This window comes from Podarcis pityusensis, assembly GCF_964106645.2.
Source record: "Podarcis pityusensis genome assembly, chromosome: 4".
In the NCBI taxonomy this organism is placed as follows: Eukaryota; Metazoa; Chordata; class Lepidosauria; order Squamata; family Lacertidae; genus Podarcis; species Podarcis pityusensis.
In genome coordinates this window covers 100,325,618-100,352,023 of record NC_138027.1, presented here as the reverse complement: position 1 = coordinate 100,352,023, position 26,406 = coordinate 100,325,618, and the positions used below count along the sequence as shown (strand labels likewise).

The following is a 26,406-nucleotide window of genomic DNA, read 5'->3' as shown; positions in this document are numbered from 1 at the left end:
ACAACAGCTTTTCAAGTACAGCCATCAGAAGGCCTGTATGTATGATGCCCTGGTTTTTGTGATCTTTGATCTTTTAAGCAAAAGAAGAGAAGAGGAAAAGTTTGGATTTGATATCCCACTTTATCGCTATCCGAAGGAGTCTCAAAGCGGCTAACAATCTCCTTTCCCTTCCTCCCCCACAACAAACACTGTGAGGTGAGTGGGGCTGAGAGACTTCAGAGAAGTGTGACTGGCCCAAGGTCACCCAGCAGCTGCATGTGGAGGAGCGGAGACGCGAATCTGGTTCACCAGACTACGAGTCCACCGCTCTTAACCACTATACCATATGCATCTGGGGGCTCTGTTTGGACCACCCAGCTCACCTGTGATGTTCTGCTTTAGCGGAGTGGCAGAGTTCATGTCATGAATTGCATAAATTATACTCCCATCAGGATTCCCTGCACATCAATCACATTAGGATTAAGTACCATGCATGGTCAAAGAAGATGCCAAGTAGTTACCACCAAGGATGTTATCACAAGAGTACAGTCATATGTAATTATTCCAGAAACTGAGGTAAGTATGAACTGTATCTTAATAAACAGGATAGCGGTGTGTGAATAATAAAGCTAATGCTGAAAATCTCTCTCGCACTCTCACCCAGCATGAATGATTGCTGGCTTTAAGATTAGCTGGATGAATTTTCTCTCACTGTGCATGCCTTTTCATTAGGCTAGGGTAATTGTATAACTCTCTTGTCTCTTTGCAGGCTGGCAACACTTGGAAAATATAACAATGTATCTCTGGCGCACTGGTTCATTAAGCCTGGAGAACATTTAACTCATTCTAGAACACAGTAGGCTTTTGAAACCTAAATACTAAAGTTGGTATCAGCAGCAAAATACCAATATCAGGGAGCATCGACTACTAGATGCTACGCAGCTATTAACCAATGATTCATGTGAACCTGGAAACAAATGGCCCAAATTGTTCTCACCATGGGGCAAAACACTCAAATCAAGGGAGAACATCAGCAGCACAATACATGAAAGTGAGATTGTATCAGAATTGGCATTTAAAAGGCAGGCAGCCAGGCTAGTTCGACTGCGCATTTGATGTTTGCAAAGCTACAAACAAATTTATATAAAAAGTAATGCCCCTGTTCTTTGTTTCTGAAATGAAAGCAATTTTTTCCATACCAACTTAAAACATACACTCACACCTACATAAACCTTGAAGCATCTGCCACAGAAAATGTGCAGAGTGATTGCTTGTTAGATAGGGGGGAAATAGAATTTGCCTATAACAAACAAAAAAATGAGCGCACAGGAAAATAACAAAAAGAAAAAAGGTGGAAGTTGGATAGCTTTTCCCATTTAAAGCTTCTCAGTTCACAGCATTAAAATATCGTTCCATATATTGAAGAACAAACCATTGTACTTTGTTAAATGCCAGTTAAATTTATAAGTAGCATTTAATAGAGTAAGGGGGGGGGGAGCAAGGGCGCAGGTCTTTGACCTTCAGATTATTTTCCAGAGGGGTTATACCATCAGATAACAACATCACCGTATCAGGGCAACACAGAGACATACATTTTGGTGGACCAGAATCCATTTTGTCAGCTGAAAGAAACTCTTTCCTGACACAAATGAGTTCAAGACAGAGTGGAGAACCTTTACAGCAAGCTGGGGACTTGCTAACGCCATTTCAGAAATTGAAAAGAACGAACCAAATTTCAGCTATTTAAAAATAAATGAATGAATGAAATCAGTATCTCCCTCTTGCATATTCATGAAACTTCAATTTTCGTCCTGCTTCAAGAGCACATTGCATTCAATTATTTGAAATTTCAGAATTTCAAATTTATTCCAGCTCCTCAGCATACATTTTTTTCTGTGCTGATATTAGCACCAATGTGAGTACAGTTGCACTAATTTTCATCTTATTTTAAGGACATGGTGGCATGGAAATTATTGAGGCATCATGGATGTGTTGATACAAAATATGTGATCTGTAATCTCTAGATAGTTTGAGTGGAAGATTGTGAAAAAATGGTGAAGTCAACATAGATTAGAGGGCTAACATGGTAGGAATAATAATAATAATTATTATAATAATTTATTATTTGTACCCCGCCCATCTGGCTGGGTTTCCCCAGCCATTCTGGGTGGCTTCCAACAAAGATTAAATATACATTAAAATCCACAAATCATAGTGCCCTTCCCCACCCTGTGGGTACTGCTTCTGAGATATCACTGTGTAGTACGATAGCACACCTAAAGCCTAGACGTCTCCCATTCCCTAATCCTTATGTGAGTCAAAAGCATCTGTCTGTTCAGATTAGTCTTTTAGCAAAACTATATTAGCAAAGAGTCCATCATTTGTGATTAATATTACATGTTCTAATTCATTTTACATGACACATTTGGAATTTTTTCTCTAACGCAGAAGTACTCACACATGCAGTATCTTCAGAAAAGGACTACAGCAATTGGGACCATTCCTTGCTGAGGACTCAAATTTATTTCTGGATTTGTCACACAGTGTTAAAGCCAGTACTCAACTCTGTGCCATCAAGGCTAAAGGGCAAGTCTACACAGGTAACACCGCTGCAAGACTGTCTTTTTGTCGCTTAAACCGTCACCTCTAGTACATAAAAACACAAATACTGGATTGTTCCATCTAAGTTGCTTAAAGAGATAATAGGGTTTGCCTGGGAATCCATAGACTTTATTGACATTCTGGCAATTTAATTACTTGCATTTAAATAAGGTTACCACCATTTAGAAAGTGTTGCTTCCACTTTCTTGGGTTATTATTCTAATAACATCCAGAGGTGGTTTAGACCAAGGGTGGGATTGTAACTCAGAAAGAAAGAAACTGTTTGTGGGCCATTATCCAGCTTTTACCACTCTGGTCAGAGGCCAAGCAAACATATGGCCAAAATGAATGAATGAATGAATGAGACATTCTGGAGTCTGCTACAGTGATGGTGTGTATACATACAATCTTTTGATAAAAATAATGTTTAAAATTCTAAATATTTATGCTGTTTTCTGGTAATTAATACACGTAAAATATTCATAACTATACACCCCCTCGAGTTCCACCCTAGTTTAGACATTAGATTTCCCAACGTGTTCTTGCCATATCATACAGTACCTCCTCCAACTTATCCTCTTCTCTCTCAACCTGAAATGGAAGCCCTCTTATTTTAGCTGCAAAACCCACAGCTTTCCCTTCCTTGAAGCATCTGGGGGGTAGGCACAGGGAAGAGAGATTTTATTTCTGCTAGCACAAGGCTGCTGCCCCTTTTTGTATACCATGTGCCAATTTGCACAATGACCGCTCCCCACATCAAATGGGGGCGCCTTTTGCGTGCAGCCCCCCAGATCCCAGTGTGACTCCTGGTAGTTCAGGCTGGCTTTATCCTCCCCAGGCTGGATACCTGGAGGTCTCTGCCTACCTCAGGCAATCGCCCAATCCCGCCTGGGGAGGCGTTGCCAGGGGATTGGCCAGGTAAGGGGAGTGACCGTCCTGCCCACACAATAGAAGGTAAATCTTACCTGTGAAGCGGCAGTCACCTCCAGAGCTTCTCCCACCCTCCCCTCCCTCAGTTAAGTCTTCTTTTGCAGGTTAACCTCTTCTCCACAGCTATGCAGGCGCTGCTATGTCAGGGTCGCTGTTGAAGGGCTGGAAAGGAATTTTCCTGCATTGGCAGGTTTTGCCTTTCCCATAGCAAAATGTCACAACTTTGGTGGTTTCAGGCCTTGGGCAGAATGCTTTAGTCTATCTTCCTAAATGGGGGGGGGGTTAGGCGGTGACCCATGCCCCCCTTGCGGTTGTGATCCCAGGGTTCCCCGTTAAAGGGGTGTTGAGGGGAGGCGTTGGCCATACGCTGAGAAGTTGTCATTGCTCTCCCCTCCAACGGTGGCAAAACGGGGGGCGGGCTCTCTGCTTGAACATATGTTCTCCAGAGCCAGCCCAGCCCAACATTCTGGATACCCCTGAAGTCTCCCAGATCCCTGGCTGGGGACTGGGAAGAATAAACGCCCAATGTCTGAGCCAAGGTCTCCCTACATCTGAAACTTAATAAAGTTGTGGTCAATTTTAACCCCATAGCACGTTGTCTTGAGTCATTATTCTGCTCGGGGGTCGCCTGGGGGACTCCATTGCCTGTCCACGCAAAGGAGGGGGGGACCTATGCCCCCTCCAGGTTAGACCCCAGCTCCTATAAGCCCCAGTGGACAGGGAGATTGGGAGTTGTAGTCTGAAAACATCCTGAGGGCCACAAATTATCCACCTATTGGAAAAATAAAATCCCCCACTCTGGAACACATTCTGCACAGTGCCGGATTTACGTATAAGCTAAACAAGCTATAGCTTAGGGCCCCACTCTCTTGGGGCCCCCAAAAAAATTAAAGGAAAAAAAGTGGATGTACATTTCCAAAATATAAGATAAAAAACAAAACAAAACAAAACAAAACAAAACAAAACAAATAAAATAAAATAAAATAAGGCCTACATACAGCAACAGTGTTTTGTGTTGTGTAGGTTCCTATGGTGTAATTAATGGGCCCTGCATATAGCATATATTCAACACAAAAAACAGCGACAATTTGTTGTTGACAAAGGACAGCTGGACATATAAAGGGCCCCATTACCTTCAATAGTTTAGGGCCTCATCAAACCTATGGTAAATCCAGCCCTAATTCTACAGGAACATTTGTCTTATCAAGCCATTTAACAACACTACAAGAATTCAAGAGCAGGATATTAACATGTTTATCATATGTAAATCCCACTGAGTTGAACAACAGTTACTCCTTAGTAAGTCTGCTTAGGACTGCAGACTTAGGTTTTCACCTTATTGATCTTAATTCTCCACATGCTCACCATGTGTCTAGGTGCATTATTTCACAGTTTCAAAAACCACAATTGTTCTCAGGAACCAGACCTCCACGTCTGCCAGAGCATTTGAAATCGATAGCCAAATCTATAACATCAAAGAGCTTTGGAGCTTTTATGTCTGCAGTAAAGAAGCAGCTTCTTACAACTGTAGCCCCCCCCCCCCCCATGCCACACAACATGCTACTTTGGAAACTTGTAACCTCTTCAGTAAACTCTTCCCTAGTGCAACAGCAGGAAAAGGTGAAGCCATGTAGGAAATAAGTAAAGTATAGTGAGTACACATATGAGCTCTTGTACATGCATTTTTTATTTCTTCACATTCCAGGCTATGTGCAATTCTATAATATCAAGGCCAATGTTACCAGGCCAAGCTCAAGTTGTTGATACTAACATACATGTCCCTATAAAGCTCAAGACTAGGTTTCTTTAGAGACCGCTTTATCCCTTCTACACCCAGCTGTGTCTGCAGGAGTCAAGCATCTCCCAGAAGTTCCAAAGATATCTAAGCCTGCTCTGCAGTAACTGAGAGCAGGGCTTTTAGAGTGGCTGCCCCTGTTCTGTGGAACAGCAGTCCTGTCGAGATCTAAGACTGCACTTTCTGGAAATGGCTGAAGACATTTTTGTTACAACAGGCTTTCTCAGCTGGATAGATGGGTCTTTTCCACAAGTGTCCATTTGTTTTAAATCTATTGGTTGTCTTTGTATTTTTAATTGTTTTAATTGCTTTATGTAAATCACCTGGATATTGTGTCTTAAAAGGCAACTAGCAAATTAATTGTAACAATAATAATGTCAATGCCTTTAGGAAACACCACTGTAAAGTGATTGCCCTTTAGTTACTTATATTTTTTACACTTCTAATCGAAGTACATAGCTTTTGATTGGAGTCAGAAAAACTATTTGCTTTAAAATTAGTCTGCTTCTTATATTATGAACCACGTGTCATAGTCATAGGCTGGGGGAAATCTAAAAAGAGAGAAAATGCATGTGTTACCATTGCTAGCGGAAGGATCTTCAGTAACCACACCACAGAAAATAATTGTGTCTGAATACAATAATAATGAAAATACGGTTGCTGCACCTTTCCCTCTGCCTTTCCTGGATGTCTGCTTGTTTGGCAGTGACTCCACCTACTTTGCTGAGAAGCGCAAGCCATCATCGTTTCACCTGATGCTCCGTGCCATTTTATATGCCGCCACAGATGCGGAGGACGCACTCACAAAACAATACAGGCCTACCAATATAGAAGAAGCAAAACAAAAAAACCATGTCGGGATGGGTGGGCAGGGAAGGCTTGAAAATGCAACTCACCAGAGTTGGGATCGGAGTTGCCGTCCGCTTCGGTCCTCTTGTCCGGTGAGGCCTGGTCGTAGAATTCGTCCTGCGGCTGAACCAGAGGGAGAGGGTGTGAGATCAGGGTACCACTACCCACAGGCTCATGATCTCCTAGACCACTGTCACTGCAGCTTTCCTGGGAGCCATCGGGGAGGTGAAACGTAACACGGCGCTGGGACTACAAAGAAGAGCACAGGACACGCTGGATTAGTGCTCTTCTTTTACCTACTGGAACTCTCTTTTAAAATATAACTTATTGCCTTTTCGTCATCCCCCCTCCCCAACCATCACCTCTTTGCTGCAACCCAGGAAAGAAAAGAAAGCAGGTCGTCATGGGCAACTTCACTTATTGACTCCACCTGGTCTTAACAGTTTCGACAGTACCTGTCTCCTCCCTTGGCTGGACAGTACCTGCTCATATGCAGCCAGTGCGGAAGGAACAGAGCCCTTCCATAGGCTCCCCTCCCAAGTCCAGAAGCCCAGAGACCTCCCAAGGGCTGCAGGTCAGAAAAAGAGGCCTAGAAAAACAGATCCAAGAGCATAGCTATCAACATTTCCCTTTTTTAAAGGGAAATTCCCTTATTCCGAATAGGATTCCTCGCAAGAAAAGGGAAAGGTTGACATCTATGTCCGAGAGGGAGGGAGGGAGGGAGGCAGACCAGGAAAACCTGCCTCAGATGGCAGCTAGGGAGCGTAAAGGGGATCCAGGAAACAAAGACAAATGGGGGGGGGGAACCAAAAGGAGGGTGGAAATCCCTCCCAAGAAACCTCCTACCAGTGGCTAAGGCAGGAAATGGAACTGGGGCAGGTTTGCCCCTCAAAAGTTTTTTTTAACTTCCTGGGTGGAGACAACCTACACCATGGATCCCAATTCTCCCCTACAGGAGAAGCTGCTCTTCATTCAAAAGGCACCTTGTTTGACCCCAGAAAACACCTTCCACAAAGCCTGTGGAGTCACTACCAGTCAATGGAGACCGGGCTTTGCAAAAAAAAAAGTGAATGGACTGACTCCACATGAGACAGATTGGAGTGTACTGGATCTGAACCCGATTCAACTTTACTTGCCAGCTACACCTGTCTGGGTTATATACTGATTTATCACGGGAACTGGCATCCCTGTGGAAAACTTCCTGCTTTTTTGTCCACGATCTTTCAGTGGCACGTCATCTGGTAGCGAGCTTCCCAGCTTCTTACAATGGGATAGCTTGAATTGTATGGCATGTTCTACCAAAGGAAATGGCCTGGGCAGATAGGAATGGGTCAGAAGAAGGGAACATTTAGCCCAGGCCTTCCTGGCACAAATACTGTGCAACTTATTTGAGAACCGTATCTCACAACTTTGCTAGTGTATCCTTATTTTTAAACAACAACAATAAAATTCTGAAATTGTTAGTAGTTTGGGGTAGCAAGATGAAATGTGACATGGCAAGGCAAAAGGTATGCATGTGGGTTATCTAAACATGAAAATGTGCTTCTAGGAAGTATTAGTTTGTAGTTAACATTTCATCAATACATAATATTTCAAAAACTCTTAGCAACAGACACATGTAACAACAATTTGCCTGCAATCTGCTGGAGGAGAGGAGATATCTATCTAGACAGAACTACGTAAACCACTTTGCGATGTATAACGCAAGATAGATCAGATTACTTGAAAAACCAAATAAAAGTGCTCCTCTTATTCTCTACTAGCATTACATAGAATAAATTAGGTTTTGGGTTTTTTCCAGGCACTATGGGAAGGATTAAAGGATATGTAGAATAAATTGTGTCATTGCTGTGATATATTCTAGTAGTTCAGAAAGGCAGCTTTAAAAGAAAAAGAAAGAAACTCCCAGTGGGCCTTAATATCAAGGATTTCAGTCTTAGTCAGAAAAACTTACATATATGGCATCAAATTTAACTTACTTATCACAAGGGGCAAAGAAACAGCACAAACGCAGCAAGCTTTGGCTTACTTTGTACAGAGAAGCAATATCCATATTATGGACACTGACTTGTGTCACTTTTTGGCTTCCCAACTCCTGAAGGCTGCAATCCTAACCCCTGGTCAGCATTAGCAGGGATTAATGGATTGGTGTGGAAACTGCCACAGCTACTGTCTTACTGTCTTGCCACTTGTGCTAGTCAGGGTGGAAGGTGACTGGGGGTGGGGGTGGGGGATCCATTCACTGTGCCAGGACTTAGACAAGGGCAACAGCTCAGGATCCAATGGATACTGTGCCATGTGCCACTATGTGCCACTGTTATCACCCAAAATGCCCATTTTGGGTGTTCCCTCAGCCTACTACTGGTCGTACCTTCTGCCTATCCACCATTTGGGCAGACATGTTTGGTTGCCCCTCACCAGCAGGGCTTCTGGTTACAGAGGCTGGCAAGAGTTGGCCAGGGCAGAGTTGGCCATCTAAACCCATTCCAACATGGTGGATTGGATTGGACTGGGTGGGTGTTGGATAACCCTGTTAAGATGCTTTCCCTGCCCCTTCCTTTTTTAAAAAAAATACCAAGTTTATATTCCATGTGTATGCAGGACAATATTTTTAGTCTACCTGCTGAACCAAGGGCCAGATGACATGTGACGTTAACTGTGTTGTTTGTTCTTGAGTGCTTTATTTTTCTTTCAGGAACAGTGCATGTCTCCAATCCAGACTGAGACTCTGGCATGGAATATGGGGAACCTTTAGCCATCTGCCCACACACCACAAACCAGCCCAGCCCACAGTCCTGCACTTTGCACAAAGATTGTGTACATTGTAGGACTGGACAGAGTTTATGAAATAAGACAAAGTGCTTAATGGCTCTCAACCCCTTGAAGTCTCTTGCCTTGCTTTTCTATTAGAAATGTGGCAAACAGAGCATCACACGTCAGTGTGCGAGCCATGAACTTGGAGCACCCTGGTTCAAATCTCACCTAAAGTAGGAACCTAGCCTTATCACATCTGCACTATGGGGATAAGAATACTAACCAACCTTACAGGAACAATGGTAAGGATTAACTGGTATTATGTATGTGAAAGTGCACTGCGCACATTAAAAACAGCTATAACAATAAATAAAAAAATGCTCCTTTATTTTGCTATCTATTGAACAAATCATAAATGTGGTTTTTTGGCTCGACTTCAATAATAGATTATCCTTCCACTGGAGATTCACCAAAGTCAGAGTCCAAGCATCTCCCAGAAGCCATGCAAGTCACTTTTTATTTGCATAGGGCTGAGGAAAAAGGGGTAAAGTAAGAACATAATTATAGATTATGAGCCGTTGAGATCAGGCAGATAAAGAAATCTGATCAACAATTCTATACCTTCTTACTCATGAGTAAACCTAATGGAACTCAGTTGGGCTTAATTCTCAGCAGACATGTATGGGGTGAGGACATAGGCTGGATCCTAATCCTGTTCAGCCAAGTCTTGTGACCTGGAAACCTGACATAAATTAAGATGGCAAAAGGGGTGATATCACTCCAGGCTTATCCACACTTCCTCTTGCCCTGCTGCTTACAGCAGGGAAAGACTACTCTTCAGAGTTCAATTGGAGCAAACAGCAATTTGGGGTTTTTCCAGGCTTTCCCTGGGAAAGAAGCAGTGGGAAACTGCCCATACCTGTAATTTCTAGGCATGGGACAAGCAGAAGTGTGAAAACGCCCCCCAACGTTATTTTAAAAGCATGTTTTCCATCTGCTAGAGTTAGATTACTTCAGGCATCATTGGTCTGCTCCTGGATTGAGTTTGTATCTGGTGTACATTTCACCAGATTATCTTATGCTGGGCTTCCTTACACCAGCTTCCTGTGTGCTAGATTGCTCTCTTAAGTGTTTACAAGTAGGATTTCTCCCTTAAATGTCTAAATGTACATTTTTTAATATAGTATTGTGTGTATGTGTGCTCTTTTCTTGGAAAATATTGCTAACATTGTTTGAATAGGGAGTTATTATGCTCTACTTGTCAGAGCATATTAGATTTCATGAAAAGACTGGTTTTTGTTATTAGCTATTGTGAATATTTAAAAGGATGCTCCTTAACTTATCTTCTTCAAGTCATGTCACACGTATTGGTTGCACACACAGAATTAATAAAATCTCTCTCTCTCTCTCCTTACAAATTGTCTATGCAATCTTCTTCACTATACCTGGAATCATGAAAAGTGGCAGACCAAACCAAAATCCACTCTCAGACTGGAGGGAGACAAGCAATTGTTAGTTTGAGTGTTATTGTTCGAAAAAGTTAGGACTGTATGAAGAAAGCATTGTGGTTTCTATGTAAACCTATGTAAAGTTTCTTTTTTCTTTTTAAATAACATTTATTGATAATTTCAGGATTACAAGAAAAATAAAAAATAAAAAACAACAACACTACAATACAAAAAAAGAAAAAAATAAATAAATAAAGAGAAAAGCACAAAATATACGACAATACAGCAAAGGAAAATAAAGAAGAAGAAAAAAAAAAGGAGAAAAAAAAACACAAATCCCAAATTGCATATCCATAATTTCCATTTGCTTGTTTCATTGACCTCCTCACACCTCCCTTTTTGTATTCTAGTTTGATAATTATTTCAGCAAATTCTTTCCATCTTTCTCAATTTTTGTTATAAAATTTATCTTAATAATTTAACCTAATAATTAATTCAACAAATCCTTTCCATCTTTCCCCATATTCTGTTATTCAAATTATCTGAATTTATTTAACCTTATCTTACCCCTATGTACCTTAAGACTTAAATCTTAGTTTTCAAATATACATAGCTCCTGATAACATTTCTGCTAGAGTCGTATAGTTTCATTCCCACATTTTCCCTAATATTCATTAAGCTGATTCTAAAATACAAAATTTCCATTATAAATTCTCTTTCAATCATCATCCAGCGTCTCTTCTTCCTGGTCTCGGGTCGTGTCAGTCCTTACTGTCCATTCCATCTAGTCCATCAACCTGGAAGCCTTATGTCCGAGGCCCTTAAGTCTCTACCATGTCCCTTCTGCAATTCTTCTTCATCTTGTTTGTGCTTGCCCTTTTCCTTGTCTTTTGTTGGTCTCTGTCTTAGTTTCTTTCCTTTCTCATTGAGGAGTAGTTCTCTGGGGGATTCCAACCCAAAATTGTCTCCATCACCCTTCATCCAGCTCGCCCATTCCCCACAGTCCCACTCCCCACGGTCCTCAATATAATCCAAAATGTATTTAAAATCAAATTTCAAGATCTCTCCACAGCTAGGAATCTCCTCATCTCCAGACTCCCCTTGGCCCGCTCCAGCTTCAATCTTCAATAACAGCGGCTTATGCTCCTGTAGGGCCTCGGGTCTCTCCATTTGTACTATCTGAGGTGCAGCCGCATCCTCCTCCATTGTCATCTGCACTTGCCCAGTCAGTACAAATTCATAGGTTGGTTCCTGACTGATTTCTGTATCAATGTTCCCTGTTTGTCCACAGTTATCAACCACAACAGTCAAATCCATTTTCTCATTCATCAAGTCCATCTTCTCATGCATCTGTTCCAGCAAAGCATTTGTCTTGCATAGAGCAAGCACCCAGTCTCCCTCCCAGCTCATCTTTGTTCAAGGTCAGAAAAGACTGTTCCCACAGTCTTAATCTCACAGATGTTGGGTCTCAAATATCCTACAGCAACAATTTAGCAAGCTCCCTCTAGAGGAGACAAACTATTTGTATCCATTTTTTTTTTAAGACAAAGGAAGGTTACTTTCATTTTTCAGATATTTCAGATGTTTTTCAGATATTTTGTTTCTTTAAAATGCAAAAGGCAACATTAGAATCCACTTGTTTCTCTTCATTAGCTATCTGTCAAAATATTACGTTCACAGTCAATGAACCTCTCCAACAGTTTCTGTCTCTGACACCCCGTTCCCAGGTTAGAGACGGTGGAAACTTATCCTTCTTCACTCCCTCTCCTGCCAGGGTTAAACAGAGTCCCCCCCCCCTTTTCTCCTGCTTCCAAGGGGGGTTTCAGTAGTTCTGAATGAAGGAACTTTAGTCTTTTTTGACAGCTTCCCGGCTTTAGCTTGCAAAATTTTTGCTTTAGTCTATATACAAAAAAGCAGAAGACGGACTTCCTGTTTGCACCTTCCCGCTTCGATACCAAATTAAACAATTTCTTGATCCAATTTTCCGTTTCTACTCACGGGTACTTGTTTTAAATCCAATTGTCCACAGGAAAAAGTCAGTGCTCTCTGGCAATGGCTGTGCGGCTTCACTCCGTGAAAGTAGCAGTCAGTTCGTAGCACCGCGCTTCTCACCCCACTTCGCTCCGGAGCCCCTAGATGGGATTCCCCGCGAGTAGGGGAGCGCTTCTGGTGCCCTGCCGAACCCCACGTTCCCAGGCTTCCTCCGCCTGGGATTTCTAGCGGGTCCCCACCTTCGCCGCGACGGGAAGACCCAGTTTCCATGGAGCCCGTTCCTCCGGTCGGAGGAACTCCGCCATTCACCAATGGCGCTGACCCGGAAGTCCCCTATGTAAAGTTTCACATACCATTTTTCCCCCCAAAAGAGGGGTCATGAAGTTTTGTATGTGCCAATATCTCATATCACTTCACATCTTGTATATTTTTTAGATTGCAACTAGAGATAGGATGTGGGCCTGCGACAAACACACATTTGCAAGCATACATATGTAGAGGTCAGAGTTTTTGGCCGCAGATTCCTAACTAAGCACCCATGGGTAAACCCGTGTTTGTTGCTGCACATAATCACATAAAGCTTGCTGGGTTGGAGATTATAGTGTCAGCAGAACAAAAATGTATGTGTACACCATAGGAAATGATGTCAATTTGCTATACCCTCAATGTTGGTAACTATTGTCCTGGGATGAGATATAATCCACCATCTGTGTCATTTCTGAGTGATTCCACCCTGGCTCAGAACCCCAGAGACCTTAGAATTCCTGGTTCCCTACAATTCACACACAGATAGATGCCAGACCAAATCTCTCTCTCTCTCTCTCTCTCTCTCTCTCTCTCTCTCTTACATACACAGTTAAAGCAATAAACCCAGAGAAGGTGAGGTTGGACCTCAAAGGTTTACATTTCCTTATTCTCCTGAGCCAAATACCCCCCAAGGGTCTGGTCTAGAAAGAAGCCTTTTGCCAACACAGATGCCTTGGGGGGTGCTCACCTATGCAACTTATTTTAATATTTTCTAACCTCCCCCCACTCTGATACTTTCCCTTAAACAGTGACCCGCTAGTTCTGCACTGTATCGGGGGGGGGGGAGGGGAGGGGTGTATCCTATTAGGAAGAAAGGACATTGGGAGATGGGATTTTATCTTCTTATGCACCTTGACCTGACCATGGGGTTGCCTGCATGAGGCCAGTTCTGGCATTTTAGCCAAGCATCTACTTGTCTCCTTACATACATAATTTTATTTGTATGCTGCCTTTCCACAGTTCAAACCCTGCTCAAGGCAGCTTACAACATGGAAAATCCATAACTACTGCATAAAAAAAGTAGTCATGAACAATAAAGCATTAAAACTTTTGAGTTTCATTCACAAACCACAATAGTTGAGAAAGGTGTGCATTAAACAATTCAGAAACAATGGATATAATTTTCTGTCTGTGTGTGTGAGAGAGAAAAGTTTTGTTCTTTGCATAAAACTTCTCTGAACTGTGTTACAATTCCCAATCGAAAGGTGACACTTCAACTACTGACAGGGAGGAGAGTAATATTTTATATTTTATTCCAGCTATTCAATTAGCAGAAAATCATCTTTTTTCTTCCTTAATAAAACACCCAGTATCTATCTACACTTGTCTCAACTGCAAAGTGAAATAAATTTCCCTTTAACAAGCAAATAAAGTGGTACAATTTAATCTAATCTAACGCCTTGCTTTATCTTACTCAACTGGGAGCCAGCTAATGCTAATAATTTCCTCATTTTAGCCTTTTAAAACAAGAATTAATGTGTCTGAAGCTTAGGAAATCAATTCCAGTCTTATGCTTAGGTTAAATTAGCATTAGGTAGTGATGGGTAAGATCCTGACCACTTGTGCCATATGAAGAAAAAGTGAGGATGCAATAGAACACCCTGATTTTCATTCTTTCATTCGTGTGAGAGTTGTTTGAGCTAACTGGCTGATTATTTTGAAGGAGTCTAACATAACTGATAACTTTTGATAAAACATAATTCAGTGGGATCCTGTTCCTATTACCCACAATGCAGCATAGCTGGAAATTTGGTTCATGTCCTCTGGTACCTGAGAAATTTCATTCCCTACCTCTGATGTTTGAGGTACCCTAATTGTTTTGGGTTTTTATTTAAGGATTCATGAATGTTATAAGAAGCCATTACAATAACATGCACACATTCATATTTGCTGAAAAATGTCCACCAAATTACACATAGTGGGAGGAACTATTTATTGCAGCCCCTGCCACCCTGCATCTCACACACACCTGAATCCCTGAAGATGGAGGTTCAGCCACCAGCTGTTAGGAACTGCGTTTTGGTCTATACTACAATGTTATCCCTCAAATTTAATACCTTAGGACCAAACCAGGTATAACTTAGGATCGTCCCATTTTATATAGATTTCACTCTCTCCCAGAGTATGAGTTCCATGATCTTCAAACCAGGCAAGCTAATTCACCTCTGCATGCACATACCTTCATATATGCACGAACAACCCATGGGGCATCCTAACAATAGAATGACTTAGCCTGGTCTGCGACACACAGTGACAAAGTGCAATGTCTGTCACAGAGTGGTAGTATGCAGAAGTAATTTGGTGTCATAGTCCCGTGCTGCCCAGCCACGGCAGAGCTCAGTGGCAGGAGAGGCCAGCCAAACAGCCATGGCTCAGGGGGGTCCTTGCCTGGAGGCAGAGTCCATATGCAAGGTTCAGTCGAGTCCTAAGGTCAGGAGTATCTCGGTTCACGTAGTCAGATGGTCCAGGGGTCAAGAAAGCCGAGAGCCCAAGGTCAAGAAAAGCAAGAAGCAGCAAGGTCTGGCCAGGAACAACAAATGTTGTTTCTAGCCACTGACTGAGGTTGGAAGCAAGAAGGCTGATCAGCAACAGGTGGAGTCACTCTGCCTTCTGTTCCTTCAGGTTGCTGCTCAGCAGGTAAAGCCAATTCCTGGCCCATGACACTTGGATGAATAGGACATTCTCAGAATGCTTTGGTTTTCCTTAAAACACCCACATTTGGGGGTTTAGCACTGGTTACCACTAGCAGGAGGGACGCGGGTGGTGCTGTGGGTTAAACCACAGAGTCTAGGACTTGCCGATCAGAAGGTTGGCGGTTCGAATCCCCGCGACGGGGTGAGCTCCTGTTGCTCGGTCCCTGCTCCTGCCAACCTAGCAGTTCGAAAGCACATCAAAGTGCAAATAAATAGGTACCGCTCTGGCGGGAAGGTAAACGGCGTTTTCTGTGCACTGCTCTGGTTCGCCAGAAGCGGCTTAGTCATGCTGGCCACATGACCCGGAAGCTGTACGCCGGCTCCCTCGGCCAATAACGAGAGATGAGTGCCGCAACCCCAGAGTCAGTCACGACTGGACCTAATGGTCAGGGGTCCCTTTACCCTTTACCACTAGCAGGAGAACAGCCAGGGGAAGCCTGCTCGGTGAAGCTGGGGCTCTGTAAGTAGTCTTACAAACAATACTTCACAGGATAGCCCTACAGCTTGATTTAGGCGACAGCATGAAGAGGGACAGATGTAGACAGGAAATGATGTCTCAGTAGTATTTGCCCTGTAGGGAAAGCACCACTTAGACTCCACTTCAAGCAGCGAAATGTCGCTGGCTAACAGTGATACTTCTATTGCACTGACCTTGTTGGAGTGAGGCACTTGAAGCACAGCACAGCTTAAGTTAATGACTTTTAAGTCCCACCAGTTTTAGCGAGAAAGAATTAAGGAGTATTCTTAAGGAGTCAGTGGGATTAAACACCCTTCCCTTCAGCTGGACTGTGCCCTACCTCCGCCTCAGGTTCGACCATCCTTTCACAATCAACCACTTATTAAAGCAGTCCAGGAATTTCCCAGCAGAAAGTCTCAAAGCTACAACTGATACCCATTTAAATTCCACAGAGCCTTCCATGTCTACTGATAGCCAACAACAGCTCATATATGAATTTGTAACGTACTGTAAGTCCTCTGGGTAGTGTATAATACAAATGTCTTTTTTTTAAAAAGCAAGCAAAAGCAAACACATATAGGTGCAGAGATAGACACAATAAAAAATAGAAGAGATAAAGGCACCACCAATAAGCCATAGATAAAATATCAAAAATAGCTTAAGCATTTTAAATGCCTGGGAAAACAAAAAGGTCTTCACACGGGCAGAAGGCAAGCTTCTTTGGAAAGGGCATTTCATAACGAGGGCACCAGTGCCAAATAAACCCCCATAGCAACTGTGCTAATAATTTGACTTAACTGGTCAGTTAAAAATAAGCTTTTCTGGTTTGGTTGGATACTAAAATGAAACTTGTTTTTTTAAGAAATGGGATTCATTTTTCCCATAGTGAATAGTCTTTATAGGTCAAGAGGATAAGACTCAGCAACCATTACTTCTTGCCATCTGTGGGACATTCATAATCTGGATGTTGCTTTATAAACAACTTATTATGTGCCTCTAAATGTCACAATATGGAGAAAATGTAGAAAGTAGCATTATTTGTAATGAGAGTCATATTTATCAATACAAATTGTGGTCATAGCGATTTAATTAGTCACAGTGCAAAATTACAAATCCTGCCAATGGGAGTTTGCTAATTATATTAAATACTAGAGAAAGGTCCATGAAATTGCCTAAGCAGGAGGGAGGAGAGGGAGGACTTCAGCTTTTTCCACTTACCTATGCTCTTCTACATCCCCTCACTGGAAATATTTCCTTTACTCTCTTTCTCCTCCCCCCTCTGTTGCCATTTCATTCTGGCTTCCTCCTCTCAACGCCTGGCTTGTTCTTTCGCCATTCTCTCCAATATCCCCCAGGCCAATTTATGACTGGCCTACAGGGCCAACGGCAAGGGTTGGCATGGTGGGACAGCTGTCAAGGGTCCATAGCTCAGCACGGAAGCCCCTGGACCTGTTCCTCCATTGCCTGCTTCTTCACCTGCCTCTTGCTATGGTTCAAATAGCAAGAGTCGTGAGAAGGAGGGACAGGAGATGCCGCTGCTCACGGATGCTCACAGGTTCCCTGCCTGGCAGGTGACAGCAGTGATGAAGAAGAAGAGGAGGAACAAGATCAGCCAGTGATAATGGTGGTCAGGAGGTAGATTCATGGAGGGAGGGGAGCCTGGAGGTTTTCTTGCCAAAAGGCCCTCTGAAAACTGAACTGGGACAGCTGAAAATATAGCCATTGCGCCATTCCTCCTGCACCCACCCACTCCAAAGTCAAGATACACAGCACCGAAGACCAGACCAGCATCCAAGACAGAAAATCCCAGAAGTTCCTGTCACTCTGACAGTAAAAGTGTCTACATTTACTACTTCTGCCTAAGATTTTAGTGCTGCTTCATGATGCCCAAAATCAGCTTCCTAAGGCAGGCCCCTCACTCTGCCTTGCCAGGTCTTCTCCCTGTTAAGATTCCTGTTCCGTGTTTGCAGTCATGAGATTGTTGTCTATCACATGATGGTGTATGTTTTCATTCCATAGTGTGGGAAGTGACAGAGACAGGATGTTTTTCTGTTACGTGTTCCGTGAAGTGGGACTATTGTCCTTTGTTTTTTCTTTCTTTGCTGTCTGATGAGAAAGAGGAAGGAGCTAAGTCAGAATGCTCCGAGTGTACTATATGTATATAAAAGTAGATTAGTCAAAATGCTGCACTACTGAGTTCTGTTACACAAACTGCGAATACTCTGCGATCCCTAAGCATGCTAATGCCTTTTGGTATCAGTCGCTGTGATGTTCGGGTTGAAGAAAGTTTTTGAAGCTCCTGAACAACAGACCAGGAGGGAGAGAACCTGCCAGTTGGGCATGTGTCTCTGCCAAGGTCCTACACGAGAGTAGGACGATCCTAACACTCCCTTTCCCCAATGCTACTCTGATTTCACCCCCCTGTCTTTCTCTCCCCTCCCCTGCCCAAGGGCTGTGATTTCTGTTTTCCAATAAGAATGTGACAGCATCCACTTGTGTGTGGGGGGGGGGGACTTAAGCAGGATGGGGCAGCATTCAAGAGTGACCAGGGTGGGCATAAAGAAACCTCCTGCCTACACAGCCCCATCCTGAGTTGTGTTTTGCTGCCCCTTGAAAATGTGACAGAATGTTTGAAAGTGGCTTTTGTATGCAGGAGATACACGGAGGTCTTCTGCGGTCTCATGTCAGGAACGGGGCTTGATGGAGCATTCCTTCAAATAATTATTCACTTGGAAAACAGGCTGCACTTATGCTTTGCTTAGTGTCGCTCACACAAGCTGAGATTAAAGTTCATGTGGGGATAAGAAGGTAGGAACCTTCCAATTGATCTTTAAGGGATTTTTTTTTTTTAAGAGCCAGTGAAAATCCCTTTAGTATTCCATTCTGTTAGCTTTCTTTAGCACAGCGTATGACCTTGGCAATCTAGGAGGCCACGGCCCTTGTGTAAAAGTAGCAAGCTTTTATCTAATGGGACGTGGCCCTCCCTGTACATTATGATTAACCTCAGGTTTCAAACACTTGACATACAAAATTGTTCACTTAAAGAGAGTTGCGGGTTTTTTGTTGGGTATTCTTTTTTTAAAGCATTTGAAACTTTTGAAGCAGACTAGCTTAACAGAACAAGACCAGAGCTAGCCCACATAGTACCTCTTTTTTAAAAAATGTGCTAATTGCCAAACAAAACTGTTTGACTGCATAGGTTTCATAAGAAGAGCTTAAGTAAACCCTGCAGCATTTTACTAGTTCCAAACCCTTTGAGATACACTAATAGCTAGTGTAACATAGTGCTAAGGCTTCAATCCTAAACCCAGTGACCTGGCAGCAAGTCTCACTTGAACCCAGTGGGCCTTACTTCTGAGTAGACATGTATAGCACTGCACAGTTAGAGGATGAGCAGTGATTGGTTAAAATCTTGCTTCAGCCAAAAATTCACCAGGAGACCATAAGCAAGCCACATTCCATTAGCTTCATCTCCCAACCTGCAGTAATGACAGCTCCCCGCATAAAACGGGGGGCGACCTTTGCGTGGACGCGCGCAGCCCCTGGATCTGGAGCGGCTCCATTCAGCATAGGCTTGGCTTTGCCTTCCCTCAGGTGGGATACCTGGAGGTCTCCGCCTACCCCAGTCAGTTGTCCAATCCCACCTGGGGGAAGCGTTGCCAAGGAGACCAGGCCAGGTAGGGGAGGGATTACCTGCCCACACAATAGAGGGAGGATCTTACCTGGGAATCCTCACTTGGCTCCAGAGCTTCTCCCACCCTACCCACCCTCAGTTAATGTCTTATTTGCAGGTTAACTTTTCTTCACAGGTTTTGCAGGTTAATTTTTCTTCGCAGGTATGCGGGTGCTGCTACATTAAGGTCGCTGTGAAAGGGCCGGAAAGGAATTTCCCTGCATTGGCAGGTTTCGCCTTTCCCGTAGCAAAATGTCACAACTTTGGCAGTATCAGGCCTTGGGCGGAATCCTTTTGTCCATCTTCCTCTTGCAGCGGCGATACCAGGGTTCCCCGTTAAAGGGGTTTCTGAAGGGAGGCTTTAACCGTACGCCTTAAGGTTGTCATTGCTCTCCCCTGCGGCGGCGGCGTAACGGGGGCAGCTATCTCTGCTTGAACATATGTTCTCCAGAGCCGCCCCCCCCCCCCACACACACTGGATAACCCTGATGCTCCCTAGGTCCCTGGCTGGGGACTGGGGAGGGAGAACGCCCAATGCCTGAGCCAAGGTCTACCCACATTTGAAATTTAATAAAGTTGTGGCCAATTTAATCCCATAGCACGTTGTCTTGAGTCGTTATTCCACATGATGGGGGGGCACCCGGGACCTGGGGATGCCGCCTGTCCACGCAACAGAGGCTCACCTTCCAGGTGAGAATTGCAAAAATTAAAGAGATAAGGTATGTGGCATGGTTGAATATCCAAATATGCTGTACTTGATTGGCTATTATCTGCCTATCACATTGATAGCCTGTAGTTCATCCAAGGACCCCAGGGCCTTGTGAAAAGGGTTATCCCAAATTGTTCCTCATCAGGCAGTTTCTCCCCTGCCCTGCTCCCATCTTGTGTCCATTTATACACTAAACATGCACTAACTGAGCCAACCTTGCACCAATTCCCACCTGTTTGTTGCCTGAGGTTGCTTTGCAACTCAAAACTTGGTAATCCGATTCAAATAAACATCTCTATGACATTCTGGTCAGCACTATAATAGTATAAAAACAATTCCAATGAAGGTTTGAGGAAAGTCTGATACCTAACTCTCCTGTTTTATGACTTATTTTACCTGAAACACACTATGTAGCGAAAGAGTTAAAAACTATTATTTCAGTCATAATGGAAAAAAATAAGAAACCTGTTGTTTATAACCCCATTTACCTGGAAGTAAGCCCATACTTAGGGGACGCGGGTGGCGCTGTGGGTAAAACCTCAGCGCCTAGGACTTGCCGATCGCATGGTCGGTGGTTTGAATCCCCGAGGCGGGGTGAGCTCCAGTCTTTCGGTCCCAGCTCCTGCCCACCTAGCAGTTTGAAAGCACCCCTAAGTGCAAGTAGATAAATAGGTACCGCTTTATAGCGGGAAGGTAAACGGTGTTTCCGTGTGCTGCGCTGGTGCTGGCTCGCCAGAGCAGCTTTGTCACGCTGGCCACGTGACCCGGAAGTGTCTGCGGACAGCTCTGGCTCCCGGCCTCTAGAGTGAGATGAGCGCACAACCCTAGAGTCGGACAGGACTGGCCCGTACGGGCAGGGGTACCTTTACCTTTACCTAAGCCCATACTGAATTCAATTGGACTTTCCGAGAAGACATGCTTAAAATTCTGCTGTAAATTGCTGAACTATCAAATAATTTGCCAAGATGGATGAATATTTATGTGTGTGCATACGTACCCACAAAACCCCATAATGCTGAAGTAGGGGAAGAGTCTAAACAAGATGTTTACAACAAAATTGTTAACTTTAAGGTTAACATTAAATTTATTGGGATTGATACTTGGGGGTGCATCTTGAAGATCGGTAGAAACAGCTGATGTGTCTTCCATGGATTTTATGAAGTGCATATGTTCATTTGGGTGTTTCTGATTTTGTTTATCTTATCATAAGAATAAGAATGAGAATAAGAATGGTGGAGGGATTGACTTTATCTTCTCATATTTCCCTTGCAATATCTTCACTCTTTATTTGCTACATTCTTTAGGCTAAAATCTCCCTTTTTGTTTGTTGCATCTTCAGTCTCCCCACTTTACTGCAAGACTTTGTTGCACAAGATTACTTATATAATAAGAGTCTAATAAACAGATGAACATATGGGGAACAAGGGGCAGCAAGAATGCAGAAAGAGCAATCACACAAGTACAAATTCCTATGCACAGCCCTTGATTAAGCATATACTTAACAATATTATAAGAGGCGCGCACACATTCCTGTGCAAAAGGGTGTGCTTTTTTAAAAGCAGTCTCAATAGAGGGCTGCTGCAGGGGGAATAGCACATTAGAAAATTGCCTCCTGCACACAAGTACTAGTGCGTGTAATGGATATCTGTCACTGACACCTCGCTGGGTTACAATTAATTCTGAGTCATCAGTCATGCCTTCTCCTGAGAGCACAAAAAAAGTAGCAGCAGCATCAGGATTGCCCTTTGAGGATAAGCTTTTGTAACATGCTAGGATTCTAGAAGGCAGCTATACATCTACTAAAGCCACAGACACCACAGCTGTCAGCTTAGATAAATGGAGCCTGTGCTGAAAAGCAGAAAGTGGACATGGATTGTCAAAGATAATATGGCTAACTTAGTACATCATGTGCTACATATGACTTATCCCAGTGCTTAATTCAAATATTTTAAGTCCATTACTCCAAAATACCTCAAACTATTGACTCTAGTATTGCAACCAGTGATTTCAAAAGCATCATTTAAATTGGTTTGTTGGCTTCAAGGGACATACAATGTGCACCTAAACAGAAGATGCATCTATTTAGATACAGTTAATGCTATTTCTCTAGATGGAGAGGTGCCAGAATTCACCATGAACACCTCCCTCGTTCTCTCATAATAGCAATGGTGCCCACCTGAGAGGTGCTGGAACTGAGTTCCGGTATGTTCCAGTTGAAAAAAGTATTATTTTTAGATAAACTCCACAGATCATTCAGGCCATCCATGGAGCTCTGCCTTATTGCTGCTCTCAAGGAGCATGGCTTTTTCTGCTGTGGGACCCAAGTTGCAGGATTCACTGCCAAGGAGACAGGGTTGAACAGAGACTGAAGAACAGTCTACAGCTCTATTTGGGAATGCTGCCTGTGTGCGAATGCTATTTGTGAGCAAGGAAAGCAAAGATCTGTGTGCTAAGCTCCATTCCTTGTGTCGCAGGAACAACAAAGAATCCTCAGAAATGTAGGTTCCAAATCATACAGGGAGTCTCCAACTTGTGGGTGGGGATGAGCTTAGCCCCTTATGGGAGGACCTTATCTCCTATCACCTGCTCATGCCTGAATAGGGTTTATATAAAAGCCAGTTCTCAATTTTCCATCCCATTGTACCAAGAAACAGATGGGATACATTTTGATCTTCAGTTGGATTATTGAGTTTATCCCAGGGATTGCTGGTGCAGAGAGCAAGATTATATCCTATCCCAATGGTGTCCCCTTTACTTTTCATTTAGGGATTAATTGCAACTATTCTCTTATTACTATTATTATTGCGTGACCAGGCAGCGACAGCCCCAGCCCCCAGGGATCATAAGGAATAAAGACTCTGACAATGTTATATGGAATTAAAATTAGGCCACAACTTTATTAAACTTCCAAATGCAGGAAGACCTTGGCTTAGGCCTTGGGCATGTATCCCTCCCAGTCCCCCAGCTGGGGGTGCTCTGCGAGACGTAAGTGTAGCAGGCAGCCAAGCCCATATCCCTGCATGCAGGGTAGTTCACTGACAACCCTTCAGTGTATGGCCAGTGACATCCATATATATAACCCCTTTAAGAGGGGACCCTGGAATCGCCACCACAGGGGGGTGAGTCACCACTTCAGCCCCCCCCCCCCCATATAGGGAAGAAAAGACTAAAGGATTCCACCCAAGACCATAACCGTCAAAGTTGTAACGAATTGCTACGGGGAAGACAAAACCTGCCAATGCAGGAAAAATTATTCCCAGTCCTTCGATAGCAACCAGTCAAAGACCATAGCAGTGCCCGCTAAACAGGAAGAAAAAGTTAACCTGTAAACAAGAAACATTTAAAACAGGGAAGGTGAATCTCCAGAGCCGACTGCCTGGCTATTGTCAGCTCCACCCCCTATTTATAAATGGGGCTGGCCCCACCTCCCAGCAAGAAACTTGACTACTGAGGCTGGGCATGAACCTCCAAAAATTAACACTGAGAAGCAAGCCAGACCCTGTTTGCCAGTAAGCTCCCTGGGAACTGTAGCACCACACGCGATCCCGCAAAGGGCACCCACAATGTAAAGTGTGAGTGATAATGATGATGATGATGATTTGGGGGGAGGGAATATAGTGCTGCAAACTAATGTCACTGCAGTAAGGGCAGAAACCACACTTCATCTCCTCCTTCACTAATAGGTATCTGCCTATGTGTCTGAGCACACATGTGCATGCAATGGGAGGGTATCCACTGAAAGACACAGCCATGCAGAGGACCTCTCTCCAGTCCACACCTCTTACAATGACAGACATTTTGAATGAAGACTGGAGAGAAGGCAAACAAACAAACAAATGGAAAGGCACATGGGTAAATAGATAACAAACAGAAAGGCGTCAGGTGTCAACGTGTTCTAATGCAAGGATGGGGAAACCTTTTTGGCTCAAGGGCCACATTCCCTTCTGGAAAACCATCTAAGGCAGGGGTCAGCAAACTTTTTCAGCAGGGGGCCAGTCCACTGCCCCTCAGACCTTGTGGGGGGCCAGACTATTTTTTTTTTGGGGGGGGGGAATGAACAAATTCCTATGTCCCACAAATAACCCAGAGATGCATTTTAAATAAAAGGACACATTCTACTCATGTAAAAACATGCTGATTCCTGGACCACCTGCGGGCTAGATTTAGAAGGTGATTGGGCCAGATCCGGCCCCTGGGCCTTAGTTTGCCTTCTCATGATCTAAGGGGCAAAACAGTCTGGTGGGTGGGATCAGAGGCACTGCAGTATCTGCAAATGTTATCTTTGCACAGGAGGCCAGCTTCTGCAGACACCCACATCTCTACCTTACATCTAGCCATGCAAAGAGGCACTATCTGAATTCAAGGATACATTGTAGCAAGGCAAACCACCACCCTCAGGGTGTAAAGCAGGGTCAGTGAGGGGCATGGCATCAGAAGAGTGTGGTTGGGGGGGGAGTTCCAAGAAGAGAGTCTTGTAGGGCTGCATTTGCCCTCTGGCACCAAGGTTCTCAATGGCTGTCTTAAAATGTCCTATCAGGGCTTAAACAAAGAGATCTTTAAATTTGCTGCCACAGAGGAAAGAAGACTCTCACACAACATGCTAGAAACCTTCTGAGATGGGAAATCAGGGAGCACCAGAGGGACAAACTGGAGCCACAGTGTCATAAAATGTTCCAGATCCTCTGCCTTCCAACATGTTGCTGCCTGAGACCACCAGGTTGTTCCCTCTACAGCTATTCTCCAATTCTCTGGCCTCCCTTGGACCAAAGTGCTAGACTTTGACCTGCCAGCCATACTTGCTTGCTATTAGTTTTGTGTCTGACACTACCCAATATAAGTGAATTTTGATTGATTCAGAATTGATTGGTGTGTGTAGTTTCTTTAATAAAGAAACAATACTTCCCCCCTAACCCTCAAACACACACCCCTCCCAACTTATTATATTTTGCCTGCACTGGGCTGCAGGAATGCCAAAACATTTTAAAGCAAATTTGGGCCAACTTAACTACAATATGATGAAATCAAATATTTTTCATATCACAAAGATTTCTGATCTGAAACATGTCTTAGGCTGAACGATGGAAGCAAATAAAAATGGCAGTACTTTGGGATTTAAGGTGTTATCTCTCCATGGAATATATCATAGACCTTAATGTTTGTAGAAGTCATCTTATCTCAGACTTCACAGGCTGACAAAGTACACAGAAAATGCAGTCAGACTCCTGGTTTGATCCTTGACTTTGACAGATCACAGATATGAAAATCTTAGCAATTTTCCATGGGGCCTGTAGTCAGGTTGATAACTGATGATGAAAAGGAGCAGGTATCCATAATAAGCTTCAGAAGTAGCCCAACAGGAGAACTCCTTTTTCTGCACAGGAAGCATAAACAGACACTGCCTGCCTCAACTGCATAATCAAGATTTAGACAACTATGTCTAACTTTGCTACTGGAGAGAGAGAAGTGCACAACTGCACATTTACCAGCTTCCATTTTAAAGGCAGCAAGAATGTTTAAATACTTTAGAATACTTTGAAGCATGAGCAGCATGAGAGACAAAGTTACTCTGCATGATGTGGCTTTACTTGATAACAACAAGGTTGCTGTCTCTGTGTGAGTGAAGTGATTGTATGGCAATAAAACTAGCATCCTCTTGGTATCAGTAATTTGAGGGCTCTGCTCTGAACACTGTTCACTGAGGCCATCACATTTCTTCTTCTCTAAGACTGGCTTCATACACCACAACTGCATGTGCACAGGTACAAGAGCATCACACCACTGCTTCCTGCAGCAAAGATATCAAGTATGAATGACAGGTGCTGGGTCCTTCTGCACTTCTCCTGTTTCAGTAAGCCAGAGCCAATCAGGGCTCTCAATCACACTGGTGCTTAAGGACACAAAGGTGCTATTCCTTTTTTAACTTAGTTACTGAAAGAAATGCATAAGAAAACATTATTTTAACTGTACACATTGCTTGTTGTCCTATTTAATATTTGAAATAATTAAAATGTTGCAACAAGAAAACTACCTATCATTGCTTTGATCTTACTTCTTTTGTTCTACTGACATTGAACAGTTGGACAGCCCATAATTTGCCTGGTTGAAAAACATGGTAATCCTACAATATATAATATAAACCATTTAAATTGGATATATAGAATAAAAAGCAGGGAAATGGAGGAGAAATTTACATTGGAAATTTCAGTTGGGGAGGTCTTCA

General features: G+C 43.3%; 1 protein-coding gene across 9 annotated transcripts in view; it reads right to left on the bottom strand.

The window, feature by feature from the left end:
* PCDH9 (protocadherin 9) overlaps positions 1-26,406 on the bottom strand; it is a 759,938-nt gene that overhangs the window by 255,585 nt on the left and 477,947 nt on the right. For 4 of the 9 annotated variants that reach the window (XM_081002919.1, XM_081002923.1, XM_081002922.1 and 1 more), the window contains one exon: positions 6,202-6,403. The exons of 1 other annotated variant lie outside the window; for it this stretch is intronic. In XM_081002919.1, the coding sequence (XP_080859045.1) occupies positions 6,202-6,403 (202 nt within the window). The remainder of the gene's footprint in view (positions 1-6,201; positions 6,404-26,406) is intronic. 4 more of the 9 variants (XM_081002924.1, XM_081002927.1, XM_081002926.1 and 1 more) reach the window with 1 other exon arrangement.